This window comes from Pogonomyrmex barbatus, unplaced genomic scaffold (genome assembly GCF_055798465.1).
Source record: "Pogonomyrmex barbatus isolate J1 unplaced genomic scaffold, ASM5579846v1 scaffold16, whole genome shotgun sequence".
In the NCBI taxonomy this organism is placed as follows: Eukaryota; Metazoa; Arthropoda; class Insecta; order Hymenoptera; family Formicidae; genus Pogonomyrmex; species Pogonomyrmex barbatus.
This window is the reverse complement of record NW_028297112.1, coordinates 143,669-157,738: the sequence shown is the minus strand read 5'-3', so window position 1 is coordinate 157,738 and position 14,070 is coordinate 143,669. Positions and strand designations below refer to the sequence as shown.

Here is a 14,070-nt window from a genome sequence, read left to right as displayed (position 1 = left end):
AAGTTTCTCTATGACAAATGTTCAAATATAAAGATATGTTCTCTTAATTACAAAACTTTAAAAGCGAATAATGTAACATATATGATTATAGTTCAGAATTTGAACAAAAAAAATTTTCAGCAGATTTTGCATATAATATCCGTTGTAAATATTTATTTTGTCATTATATACATTAACATTGTATATTTTGTTCCATAATCAAGCACAATTTGTGTAATTGTAGTCGATTCTTCAGTATCATTAAAGAGACAAATGTTTTACCAAGTGGCAATAGAGTTCTCTCATTAGATTTTAAGATAAAATATAATAGAAATCTATATATATTAGTATTCATACAAGACTTTTAATAAAGTTATTTTAGGTACTTGCAAATATATTTGTTAAGTTATAGTAAAGGCTACAATATTAAAAATAATTATAATTATTATAATAATAAATGAAATAATCGTAATAATAGCAATTATAATATATTTTATTTCATGTTAATTACTTAAATGCATTATAGTTTAACTACAGTTCTTATAAGTAAATCTAATTATAATTATTATATAATTATTATAAGTAAATATGATTTGTATATGCTGACATGTGCTTGTCCAGCAAGCTTTCAGATAAAATAACATTCTATTAATATGAAATACTGAATAATCTCTTCGCTATATTTGCAAATAAAAATTTATAAAAGATATATATATGTATGTATTACTTTCAAGTACAAGTGACAAAAAATAATTATTATTACAATATTGTTGAAATTTAAGAGTAGTAAAAATTGGATTTTGAATTTTACAGTTACATTGGTATGTATAAAATGACAATTAAATTTACTATTATAATTTATTAAATAAATATTAAGTTACTTGATATTTCATATTATTATAATTTAACTCTCATATCAACTTAATATGCATTATACAAAGATCATTTGAAAAGTAAACGTTGATCAAGCCATAAAGAAAATAATATTCGAGACAGAATTAGAAATTAATTCTTTCTTTCTATCTTTCCTAGAAGAAGTAAAGAATAAAATTTCATAAAAATTTAATTTTTTTTTTTGTAAAGTATATCACATTCTTTACAAAAAGATTATCTTATAGCCGATCGATATCTATCTCAATACTATTCATGTTCTTATCTATACATTTTACATGCATTTCTACATAATTAGTAATTCTCAAGAAAGTACATGAGTGAAATATTTGAATTTATAATAAATTTGTTCACAGATAACTATACAAGCTTTTGCGATATATTTCATGCTGTTCTTACAATATACATACATATGTTTTATCCAACAATTGAATTTAATATTCAATAACAGATTATACACATTAAAATTTATTGACATACTTTTTCAAAATATTTCATATAATGTCAAGTAATTATTTACAAAAATATGTTTGGAGACAAACATTAGAATAATTCAGATAACACTTTCAAAATATTCTTAGTGTAAACTATGTCTCATCATTATTTATTCTAAATGATGACAAATATTTAAAAAATGCTCCAAATAAATTACCAAAAACGTCTGTATCTGTAAAAAGTGAGGAAATTTGGCCCCGATACCCGACACTCATCTGGCCCATTAAACATCTTAATTGTTTTATAAAAGATATTAAAAAATTACGAAAGGATGATCTTGTCATTATCTTTAATGAAAGCAACTTGTAAATTTTATATGGACTAATTTATAGGTTTAACTATTAGATTACAATGAAATTATTATTTATTTAACACTAGAAGTACCAAACGGACATATATCTAATTTTTACTTTTTCAAATCAATATCTTTTTTTATATTAACGGTAAAGAAAGCTTTTTCATCAATTGTTCTCTTTATTTCTGAATAAATTTTAAAATATTAAAGAAAATTTTGAGATCATTTAATATAAAAAAAATATTAGTTAATAATAAGAAACGGTAAAAAACAAATCGCTTGCGTCTTCTAGTATTGAGAAATTTTAAAAATCATTAGTAATCAATAATAATAAATAATTCATTGTTTTAAATCTGAGTACTTTACTGCCACATGGTATAATACGATCAGAACAATCTTTTTATATATCAGAAGATATTGCAACAATATAATAATCTATATGAAAAAGTTTAGATAGGAATAATTGTGCTAAGAATTTCTTACAAAATTGATAATAATTAAATGATTAGGAATGTGGCACTTTGTTTAATGTTGCATAAAAGTCAGCCGTATGTGAAATCATATTTTATTCATATCTATTAATATTATTGATATAACGAAGAAAAGAATAAATGGATAATTTTAAGAGAAGATTTTGTCTAAAATAATTTCTTGGAGAAGAATTTAAAATGTATGTTGGATTAATTAAACTTAAATTTTATATAAAGAAACGCGATTTAATCTAAACGACTCGCAGATATAATGCGAAATTCTATATAAACTAAGAGGCACGTATATATACTATGTATTAAAAATTAGGATTTAAAGGAATATATGTACATAGTCGTTTATATTTCACAAAATTATGGCTAAGAATATATATATATATATCCAAACTTCTTCAACACCCTATCGCGCCCAATATTCATTTTGAGGCAACCCGCATAGCGTCCTTTATCTTATGTTTACAAACAATTAATAAAACACAATAGTAAAAAGTAAAAAGACTGAAGAGAGTTTAATACAGTCTTTGCTAAATAAGACAATACTATTCAGCACAAAGACATACATTCAGATAACACTTTCAAAATTCTTCAATCCTTGTAATGATGTAAGTTACTCTTACCATTATTTGTTTTACATGATAGCAAATATTCACAAAATGCTTCAGATAAATCACTAAAAAATGGAAAAGCTCCTGATTCTCCTTTATTCTTTTATAATATTTAAATACGAATATCTGTTAATCAACTATCAAATATGTATTAAATAACAATAACAGAAATGAATAAAATCTCTTAAAAAGTTTTCTATGTGGTCGAATACAAGTTATTTGGTCTAAATCATCTTATAATGTAACAAGGTTTGCATCTATTTTGTATAATTATTGCAACTAAAAAACATGCAAAATCAATAGATTCATTATTCACATTAGTGTATTATTATAGAGTAATCGTATTATACAATACATAATGATAAAATTTAATAGTAGAAAACTATTCCGCGTCCACGAAATTTAAGAGTTAGTAACTGTTACTTGGTGAATGCAGCAAATACAGCCCAAAGTACCGGGTTCGCGTTACATTTATAAGCTTCTGCCTCAAAGTCGAGATCTAATAATGTCCGTACTCTTCGCATCGCTACTTCATAATCATCATCCGATAATGGTGCAAATGCATTTTCTAGTACATCAGCTGCATGAGCTAAAATGACTAATGCCAATGTTCGTCTATCCATGCGAGCAGCATCATTCACCCAACGACCTAACACAGCTTCTTGGATCTGGAAGACAGAAAATAACACATGTGCTATCATTCTATTCATAGATTACATAACAATTTAATACAGATAGTCTTTCTTGCAAAGTAAAGTATTTTTTTATTTCTCATTGTCTTTCATTTTTTTTTTTGTAAAAATCTTATTCTACAAATATTTCATATTTCTCTATATGTTAGCATAGCATTAATAAAAATATAGAAAGTAATTTAATGCTATTAAGTCTGATTTAATCTAAATTAAAAACTTTTTATATACAAGTCTTTTCTTTTTTATATTGAAAACAGAAATATATAAAGAGTTATATGTACATTATATACATACAAACTATATATATAAATATTTTCTTGAAAGATATATTACTTTAGTATAGCGTATATATATATATATCAAATTAGTAAAAAAACAATACAAAAAAGATAATCGATAATTAAAAATTTTATATATATATATATATATATATATATATATATATATATAAATTATACATATAATAAAATTTATTAAAAATTTATTTTATCTTTCCATTTCCACACACTTTCTAATTAATGCAAGCGTTAAAACATAAAGATAAGATATTACTTCCGTAGATAATAATAATACGTTGTAACATCTAACATGTACAGAGTACTTTTGAAATAAATCTCTAAATGTATGTGTTGAAATGTTCAAATTAATTTGTAGATGAAAGATAAATTAATCATCACAAGTCTTTCTTTTCATTTTTACAAATATTATTTATATAGAGTGTGATAAGAACATCAACATTTTTTTTTAATGATAATATTTGTGAGTCAGCTTAGGATACGTGATATATTACAGCAAATACATAAATGTTTCCATTAATATGATGAATATATGAATATTGTTGCTTGCATAAAATACATGTTCTCAAAATATACAAATACAAGTGTTTCATCCTCAAAGTAAGATTTTTTAATTTTATTTTATAGATATGTTATTATATGATACTGATGGAATAATTGAAATGTGACAGAATCTGAAGCAGATAGATAATTTACCTTTTTCACGAGACGGCTTTTGGCAAGGTTGTCGGTAAGAGGATGAGTTGTCATATCAAATAATAAGAAATTTTGTTTTTCTGTAGTTAAGACACCTTTCTCGACAAGATTTTTCGCCAGCCGCTCTCTGACATTTTTCAATTGATATCTCAATTTTAATGGATTCCATGTTTCTCCTGTAATCACATGTAACATTTTGAGAAAGAGAAAGAGAGAAAGAAAGAGAGGGAGAAGGGAGGAGGGAGAAGGACATTTTGTAACATGTTTACAGCGATAAAAAACTAACCACTAAGATACTCTATCCAACTCTGTACAGTTTCAGGTGGATCTGTATCTTTTAAATGTTTCAAAGCCTCATCCAATAATACGTCTCCTGTAGGTGCATCATTTTTTAGAAGAAGCTTTCTGGCCAGCAAGCTCTTTTTACGCATGCCAGCTTTCTCTAGTTCTACTCTGCCCCGAAAGGCAAGTTCCGCTAAGATACATCCTCTCAATCCAGAACTTATGCAATCGTTCCAGAAGGATGTATACCCCTATGAAAAAGAGAACAAGGTCAATAAAAGCATCAAAGAGAGTGCTTCGAATGTCAATCATTCTATGGATTCACACAGAGAATAAGACTTTTAGGGTATAAATGAACCTCTTTATCCTTGAGACCGAGCAGAAGGACCTCCTCCATGAGGGTCAGTCGCGTCTCTTTGTCAGAATCGTCGTCGACGGTGGGATTGCAGTTGAAATCCTTCTGGCACGAACAATCCATGCCCGGGCTCTGGCCGGACGACTTGTCGTTGTGGCCGACGAGATCCGTATTCGAGCCATCCTGGCCGTGACCGCTGCCGCCGCTGTTCACCACGCGTCGTCGCTGCACCAGCCCGTCACCGCGATTCATCATGCGGCGCAGATATCACCACCAACTTGACAGCACGTCCGCGCGTGTCGTGACGGAGACGAAGCCGATGGAGACGGAGACGAGCAGGATCGCGCGATCACCGATCGGACGTTATTGACGCTCGGTCGTCTCGGGCGAGACGCGGTGCGCTCGACACGATCCCGGTGTCGGCTTATTAGAGAGAGCCGGAGCGGGCGTCCATCGCGCGATAAACACTGCGCCGTTCGCGTTTACCCGAAAGCGACATGCCTCATCCAAGATGGCCAGGCTCCTCTCGCGCCGAGCACCTCCGGCTATCGCGTTCGGCTCGTGCGATTACTCGCGGCGAGACGAGTCAACGCGGAGGACGACGCGCCGCGACGCGACGGAACGGGACGGAGCGAGACGGACGACGGGACGAGCGCCGGGTGGACGGGGATGAGTGCGGGAACGGCTTGTATCCTCGACGGTTCGGTCGAGCCTATCTTCCGTCGGGTGCGCTCAACGTGTCACCGAGCTCACCCCGAGCGACAACCTCGCGAGATAGGCGTTACCGCGAAATGCCACGTGCAAACTCGCGAGACAAATCGCGGGACATCAAACTCGCTCCAACGTGCCTCACTCGCGTGCCACGCAGATGCAGGAAAACGAAAAGAACGAATGTCCATAAACGTCTTGCTCGCACCTGTGATGCCTGTGATCGACAGTCGCGAATCAGTAAGTCCCGGTCTACAATAGGTGATTTAAGCCTTAGCCATAAGAAATTGACCAATCATAGTCGCCTATTCTTCTATTCTTTGACTATGATTCGTCCATTTCGTATGGCTTAAGGCTTAAATCACCTATTGTAGGCCGGGATTAAGGGTTGATAAGGGAGATTACGCGACATTTCCATAAAAAAAAGAGGGGATAGTGTTGGTAGTAATAAAAATCCTTAGGCAACACAATTTAATTTCTGTGAATTGGTGATACTGTGTAAGTAGTAATAGCATGCTTGATCTATCTATACTACTTAGTCTATGAATATGTGCATATAGTCCCCTCTTACCGCTAATCTCAATGCCCCTCTTGCCATAACTAGCGGTATATGCTCCATATTCATTCATGGATGTGATAGTGATGGATGGTGCAGCGCATGGTATGTGCAGTTGATGGTTTATTTCCTAGTGCGTTCTTATTTGCTCATGGGATTTATTGACGATGAATTACAAGAAGTATCGCAGCTTTGCCATAATGTCGTCGATGGAAGTCATCTCGTTTCTTGTGTACAGAGTATGGTCCGCGTCGAAATAACGTGAGCAAATGTTGTTATGTTCTTATCGAATTGTATTTTCGAAAATTGCTTTCCCATCATCGTTACTTAAGATTTGTTTACAGAAAAACATCGTTCAAACAACTTGTTGTATGTATACAGTTCCAAGAGAATTATCCTGCTTCTCCATTATTTATTGAGTTAAAGAGCAAAACACTGTCTGCAAAGTTGCTCGATGGACTAGCAGAGGTCTGCGAAAAAGAGTGCAAGCGTTTCTTGAATAAAGCACAGGTTTATATTGTGTGCGTGCGTGCGTGCGTGCGTGCGTGTGTACGTATGTGTGCGCGCGCGCGCGTATGATATGTGTTATGTAGATGTTGTATATAACATTTATCTTTTCCTCCTTCTTCTTCCTCCTCTTTCTTTACAAATTCTTATTTTTACAGATATTGCCGATTTTAAAGTTTGTTAGTAATTTTATTGAGGAAAATCCTCTCGTCTGCTGCTATGAAGAAATATCTACATTAAAGAAGCTTTTAGATCATAAGGACGAGTTGAAATTAAAGCAAAAGAGTTCTTCTATTAATCTAACACTGCGTCAAGGTTTATATCACTTCAAAACCAAGCTTGGAGTGCCATATAATTATCCTACAAATTGTGTGACGTATGCTTAATATTTTTATGTAAAATTAATAATTATGTATTTAAAAAATTAATAACTATTATAACCATAACAAAATTTAATATGATCAATTTATATCATTTATTTGTAGTTTCAGTGATATCGATACCAATTTTCCACCATTATTCAGTCGCTTTTTAGTTGGACAAGGAAAGGAACTTGCAAGGCAATGTGTTGAACCACCGTTGAAAAGCCAAAAGCAACAAAAATTATTTACGCCATTACCATCATTAAATACAGTTGTTTCTTTTCTTATAAAGTAATTTTTTGTTTTGAAATATATTAGTAACTTTCAGTTTCTTTTTAATCTTATTATATTTTACTTGCAGAAGTGTGAAAGTTTTTCCACAAGAACTTTGCCAATATTGCAAAATAACATGTTTGCCAACAAATCCAAAAGAGGTTATAACCGATGAAAATGCAGATTTTCACGCTGAAAGGCTTTATTGCGGTCATCTCTTCCACTTAAAATGTCTCATGACATATATGAAAACTTCACCATTTCATGGTAAAAATATAATTATTATTTAAATATTGAATTATGTTGTGTTAAACATTGAATTATAAAAAGATTAAAGGAAATTTTGTTTTTTTTTTTTTTTTGTTAAAGGGAGTAAGAAATGTCCAGATTGCGGCCAATGTATCTATCATGACAAATGGGGATTGACTGATAAATTGGCAGAAGCCCGTTGGGCCCATCAACAAGCACGAGAAAGAGAGTTAGCGGAAGTTGAAGATTTTTTTAACTAAATCCCGTCTCGTGCAAACGTGTATGCATTGATGAAAAATATATGAGAAATGCAGCATAGGTATAAATTTTTGTATATACAAAATATTACAACTGCTATTTTGAATAAGAATGAAATGTAGATTAAGAATGAAAGAAGAAGAAACTTGATAATATTTGTTTTTTATAATAATATGTAATAGATATAATAAATCCCTGGACCGATTTTTTGAGTGCAAAGATTTAAAAGAATCAAAGATAAACAGTTTATTAATCTTAATGCATATTACCAGGTTGTAAAATTATAATTTCAAATACCCAAAAGGAATTTGATTTGAATAATGCTATTCAAAGCTATTTCTAGTTACATAATTATTTTGTATTTTTTTTAAATATATATAAACTTACATGATACTTATGGTTACTAAGAAGACTAATTAATTTAAAAAAATTTTTCATTCAGTATCGATATAAAAATATCAATTTTGAAACAAGAAACATGTAAAGAAAGGTAAAACAGAGAGTGAACAGAGAGAATAGATCGTTATATGATAAATGAGCATTAATTAGAGCTTGATCGATAATCTATGAAAACATTTTTTCCGTACGCACATTAAATTTATTTACTCTTATATTTCATATAAAGTATATTTCATATAAAGTATATACAAAAAAATTTTATGAAAAGTTTATTGTTGTTTCTATTTGTTTTTCTATTTCGTAGCAAAATATTATTTAAAATTTGCCAATTATGATATTTATTTTATAATGCAGATTTAAGTGATTTTAGTTTGGTAATTTTGTAGAGAAAGATTAACATACATTAAATGCATTAGACATACATTAGAAAATTAAGTAAATATAATTAAAATTAAAAGCAGAATAACTAATAAAAATACATCTATAGAAAAATGATAAATGTTAGGAGACCAATACAGTACATACAACTTCTTTAAAAATAAAAATTTTTATTATTTTTATTGTTTTTTTTTTCATAAAAATAGAAAGATTTTTACATTTTTTTGCATTAACAATGAAACATAACATCGGGCTCTATCTTCGTAGGTTAGCGACATATGTAAGAAAATATCTTTAATAAAATATTTATATCTTTATATTTTTATATCTATATATTTATATCTTTATCATTTTTAACAACGCACAAACGTTACTATTCGAATAAATGTATTGATAATTTTAATATTTTAAGTTAATTAAATTAATTAATTAATTAAAATAATTAAATTTTAAAATATATTTAAAAAAGTGTGTAAAAGAGGTCAGTTTTTTTATTTGTTTCATATATTAAAATACAACATATATTTCATCTTTCGATCAATTTATTGCAGATGCACTAATGAAATGAAATGAAATGGATTTGTTTAAAAATACAAATAATAATGATACTTGGAGAATTATCTCAAAGTATATGATGGTCAATACAAAGTGTAGTCTCGTGTGCATGCACGCGAGAATAGTAACTATGTTTGCCATGATGTATTGATCCTCGGTATTATCTATAGTGATATTTTCTTTTCTCTCTTTTTGTGTCTTTGGCTTTTCGTACGAATACATTTTCGTTTGTTTTGTGCGCGTTACTTACACTCTTTCTCCAACGTTTCCTCATGCATACGTCATTATAAATGAGAGAGATAATACTTGCAGACACATATCATATATTAAATCAATCGAGAAGGAAATAATGTTGCGAGATATATGACAGTTGACGAGCCATTAGGAAAAATAAGAGTATTTCTCATTGATTTTGGTTAATTTAAAATATTTGATAAATTATCTGAAAATAAAAGACATGTATATTTTTGTATGTGTTTTAATATAAAGTAATATAAAAATTGTAACATATTTTTTTTTAATTAACTCGATGTATCCTTTAAATAAATCAAATATTGAAATAATAAAATTTTTATAAAAAAATAATCCAAAAACAAATACAAATATATGCTACATTAAAAGTTTTTTTATCATAATATTTTTCAAAAACATCGTATTCTTCATAAATTTTATCTTTCTTTTACCTAACAAAATTTTTAAATATCACTATGCTCAAATTCTCAATTGTATATCGAAAGATACAGAAAAACAAGCAATTGAATTTATTTTCTTTTTGATTTTTAAATTGCATTCTAATTTTATATTTAGAAGAATTAATCTTTATATTTGGACTTTTTGATGAACATTTTTTTAATCATTTATCTATTTGTTAAATCATTTATTTTTTATATTAAATTCGTAAATATAGATATTCATATAGATATCTTAAATTCATAAATAATTTATGTATTTTTTATGATATTATTTCTCTTATCTTCTCATTCAGTTTTCAGTACTTTTAGTTATTATTTGAAATACTATTTTATTTATCTCAACTTTTTCATTATTAGCGGCAAATGATAATGAAAAAATGGATCGATGCACATTGCGTTCATATTTTATAAAAAAAAAAAAAAACTTTACGAATAAAAGTGAAATGTTTGCTGTTGGTTGACTATTTCTTTCGATATTTTCAATAAGAAATGGAATTTGCGCGAATACATCCGATTTGCGAAAACGATCGGCTAAATTTTTTTCTCATCATACGCTCGTATGTAATTCTGGGAGATAGCCGAGCAGACTAATTTCCAGTTATCGATTCCACGCATACGTGGAAATATATGCTCGTATCGTATTTATGTAGGGCGGACTCTTTCGTATTCCTTATACTTGAACGAAAACGCCGCTATATGACGACATTAATGTTGATGTGATAGCAAATCTGGCTCTTCATGTTTTCATAATGCGAATTCGTGTTCATCGCGCGAATTTGCTTCTGAGAATAAGAGTAATAAAAAGTTGTTTCGCTGGGAGATTTCGGCTCATTTTCTAGGTCGAAGAGTTAAATGAAGTTAAATGAACATAACGGTAAATTTCACGTGTCACAGTTCACGTGTATACAGTTTCATTATCGCAACAACGTTATTAATCTATATTTGTGGTCGCATTTGGTTGGCCGCTTCCGATCGTATACGAACGACTATTTATCGGCTACGGGTTTGCGAACGATTGCGAGGGGTTTCCCTGGTTGTATGCACCTGGAGTCGTTCACACCGATTTATCTCGCGCCAAGAATAGCCTGATGCTTCTTTTCCACATGGCTAGCTTTATATTAATATAACGCAAGTGTCAATTATGTGTATATGTGTGTATGCATGAGCATGTGGATGCGTGTAAAAATTTATATATCTATACATCAACGCCATGTTATACTATTATCATAAATATATAACTAAAAAATATGAAATATCTTATGAAAACACTTTTATAATATCAATTATTGGATTCCGAAAAAAAATTTCTCACATATAATTAGTTGTAACATGTAACAGTTGTACATAATTAATATATAAAACAGTTTTGTGTGTGTGTGTGTGTGTGTGTGTGTGTGTGTGTGTGTGTGTGTGTGTGTGTGTGTGTGTAATATATTCGTGTATATACATACATAAAATTATATATGGAAAATTTTTTATTGGAATATTATTTTTTAGATAATATTGCGACTGCACATAGAAAGGAAAATCACCAATACATGTCATACTATTCGTTTTTGAACTATATTTCTTAAACAAAAGCTAAACATATAGAAACACAAAAATACAAACTCTTCTATCAGAATAGAAAGTCTTCTATCAGATGATGTAGTAGTTAGTTTTTATGATATTTTTTCATATTTTGCAATAATTAACTTATATAAATTAACTTATATATAAATTAATAAAAAGCGACATTTGAAAAATTGAGTCCCAAAACTGACATAGTAGGCAGTGTTGCCAGAATTTAGATGTAGTCTTATAATGAAGGAATTAATAATAAAGTAAATTAATAAATTATGTTTATTTTTTTGCTGTTTTGTTTCAAAACTTCAAATAAACAATGTAATAATGAAGATCACATTAGAGAGAAAAAAAGTTAACATTTCTTATAGTACCTGTCTTATCGACAATTAGGCTCTGCGCACAATGGAGGAACAGGAACAAAAATTAGGAGACAGGAAAATAAATGTAAAATTTTGGAAATAAAAATTAGGAATAGAGATTAATCGTGACGCAAAGTAGAGAAAGTAAATATAAGATATAGCCATACTTTATACTTACTTGTGTCTATTTTGCGTTACTTCTAATTTTTATTTCCAAAAATTTATTCCTGTTCCTTTATTGTGTGTAGGCCTCAGGTATCAGTTTATACCACATTCTGATTTTATATTTAAACTGTATTATATGAAAAGAATAAGAAACAGAAAAATAAAATAAAAATATAAATAAAATTTTCAGAAAGCTACGAACATGTTAAACCTAATATTATCAATAATATACTCATTACTATTTAAACTACAATTTATAAAAGAAAATTATAAAAATTTTATTTTTGCATTTGAAAAATCTGTTTTTAGCTGATTTTATATAGAAATAAGCTACACAAATATATTTATGAGTTTTTATTTCTTTAATCACCTAACAGAGATCATATTTTTATCAGTATTAATAAAGTACAATCTTTAATTTTTGAGAAATAAAAGGATATCTCTTTAGGAGACTTCCTTTTATGTCACTATCGGCAATTTTCCTGTAATAAAATGTAATTGAAGATCTATTTAATGAATATTTTAAACATCAAGATAACGCTAATGATATGAACAAGATAATTCTATTGGTGTAATTTTCAATTAAACAATTTGTTTTCTTATATAATCGATTGAAAACCTATATGCCTTATATAATCGATTGAAAACCTATATGCCTTATATAATCGATTGAAAACCTATATGCGACGCACAAATTTGTGGATTGTCTCCTTTTTGGAAGAAACGAAGATTCCCGATATGCTCGATTCCTGATGCGTGTTGTACACACGATACACCTATAACTATTGCACGTGAGGCAGCTTTGTCGTAACGTTTCGTAGATCGATAGCCGGGAAATGGCCGGAAGCCAAGTCGACGACGTCGTTTCGAGTTTTGCCGTTGTCACAATGTGCGAGAGCTAACCCCTTTTGCCATGAGTGTCCCACTTTAACTCCCGACACACAATTCTCCACCGCGCCTCTCTTAGGATTACTTTAAAGTTCTTCCTGTTTTTTTCATATCATTGAAATGCATCGAAATGCTCGGTTCAGCTATGCCAAAATGGATTTCATTTGAATGCGCATACATTGTGTGTGTGTGTGTGTGTGTGTGTGTGTGTGTGTGTGTGTGTGTGTGTGTGCGTGCGCGCGCGCGCGCGCGCGCGCGCGCACGTTCAAATGAACATATATGAATATGTATGAAATATAAAAAATGAATATATATGGATATATATATTTTTTTTTCTACAATTGAAATTAAATTGTTCACAGATAGCTTAATATCGCGGAGAGAGATTTAAGATTTTCCTTCATTGAGAGATTGATAATCTGTTATGTTCATGTGTATACTTTCAGTTCTTTTTTTTATAATTGAACTATTATACACTCATTATACTTAAAATATAGAATATGAAATGAAATATATATTTGATAATTTGATGAAAAAGCGTGAGATAAAAAGATTTAGTGCAATTCAATGCGGGAATAGAAAACAATTTCTTCTATCCATTTGCGAATTAATCAAATTTTCTCTCTGATAATAGCATGCTTAAAAGAAAATCTGTCGAAAAAATTTGGCAGCTCAAGTTTTGCAGAAAGTTATCCTGATATTATTGAGATATTGCTTAATAAATTAATACCTCTTATAAATATTACTTTACTTTTCTGAAAAATTGCTCACACACACACACACACACACACAATATGTATATTTTCATGATGAAAGTTGAAAATTTATACAATCTCATTGTCATTTCTACCAATGCGAGTACAAACAACAGAACAGAGATAATTTTTTAATAATTAAAGTATTATAAAATATGTATTTTCGAATAATCTTGATTAATTATCAGTATTATTTATCATTTATATCATTTATATCATACAATTATGCGGACAAATCGCATATTTATGCCAGTATATATATTGAACTTAATCATAAGAAAAATACGAAAAGATCATGTAGCATAAGAGTTTCGCAATAATAAGAG

General features: G+C 29.7%; 2 protein-coding genes and 1 long non-coding RNA gene across 6 annotated transcripts; 2 read left to right on the top strand and 1 right to left on the bottom strand.

Moving 5' to 3' along the window:
• Positions 1 to 451: 451 nt before the first annotated feature.
• sau (Golgi phosphoprotein 3 homolog sauron) lies at positions 452 to 5,329 on the bottom strand. The gene is made up of 4 exons (XM_011637239.3): positions 5,078 to 5,329; positions 4,724 to 4,970; positions 4,438 to 4,613; positions 452 to 3,421 (listed from the first exon to the last, which is right to left on the bottom strand). The coding sequence occupies exons 1-4, from the start codon at positions 5,327 to 5,329 to the stop codon at positions 3,173 to 3,175; spliced, it is 924 nt and encodes a 307-aa protein (XP_011635541.1). The 3' UTR covers positions 452 to 3,172.
• Positions 5,330 to 5,743: 414 nt separating this feature from the next.
• LOC148937106 (uncharacterized) lies at positions 5,744 to 6,599 on the top strand. Its single transcript, XR_016138629.1, has 3 exons — positions 5,744 to 6,022; positions 6,157 to 6,280; positions 6,387 to 6,599. It is a non-coding gene; the product is annotated as an uncharacterized LOC148937106 (long non-coding RNA).
• LOC105426148 (uncharacterized) lies at positions 6,338 to 9,825 on the top strand. Of its 4 annotated transcripts, XR_016138625.1 has the most exons (7): positions 6,457 to 6,599; positions 6,683 to 6,887; positions 7,004 to 7,221; positions 7,331 to 7,498; positions 7,569 to 7,747; positions 7,850 to 8,048; positions 9,316 to 9,825. XR_016138625.1 is itself a non-coding variant. In XM_011637244.2 (6 exons), the coding sequence occupies exons 1-6, from the start codon at positions 6,457 to 6,459 to the stop codon at positions 7,987 to 7,989; spliced, it is 1,014 nt and encodes a 337-aa protein (XP_011635546.2). In that variant the 5' UTR covers positions 6,338 to 6,456; the 3' UTR covers positions 7,990 to 8,617. The 4 variants fall into 4 exon arrangements, 3 of the variants coding, with proteins under 3 accessions (XP_011635546.2, XP_088930105.1, XP_088930104.1); XM_011637244.2 differs by lacking the exon at positions 9,316 to 9,825 and having other exon boundaries at positions 6,338 to 6,599; positions 6,683 to 6,848; positions 7,850 to 8,617; XM_089073979.1 differs by lacking the exon at positions 9,316 to 9,825 and having other exon boundaries at positions 6,683 to 6,806; positions 7,850 to 8,617.
• The last annotated feature ends 4,245 nt before the right edge of the window (positions 9,826 to 14,070 follow it).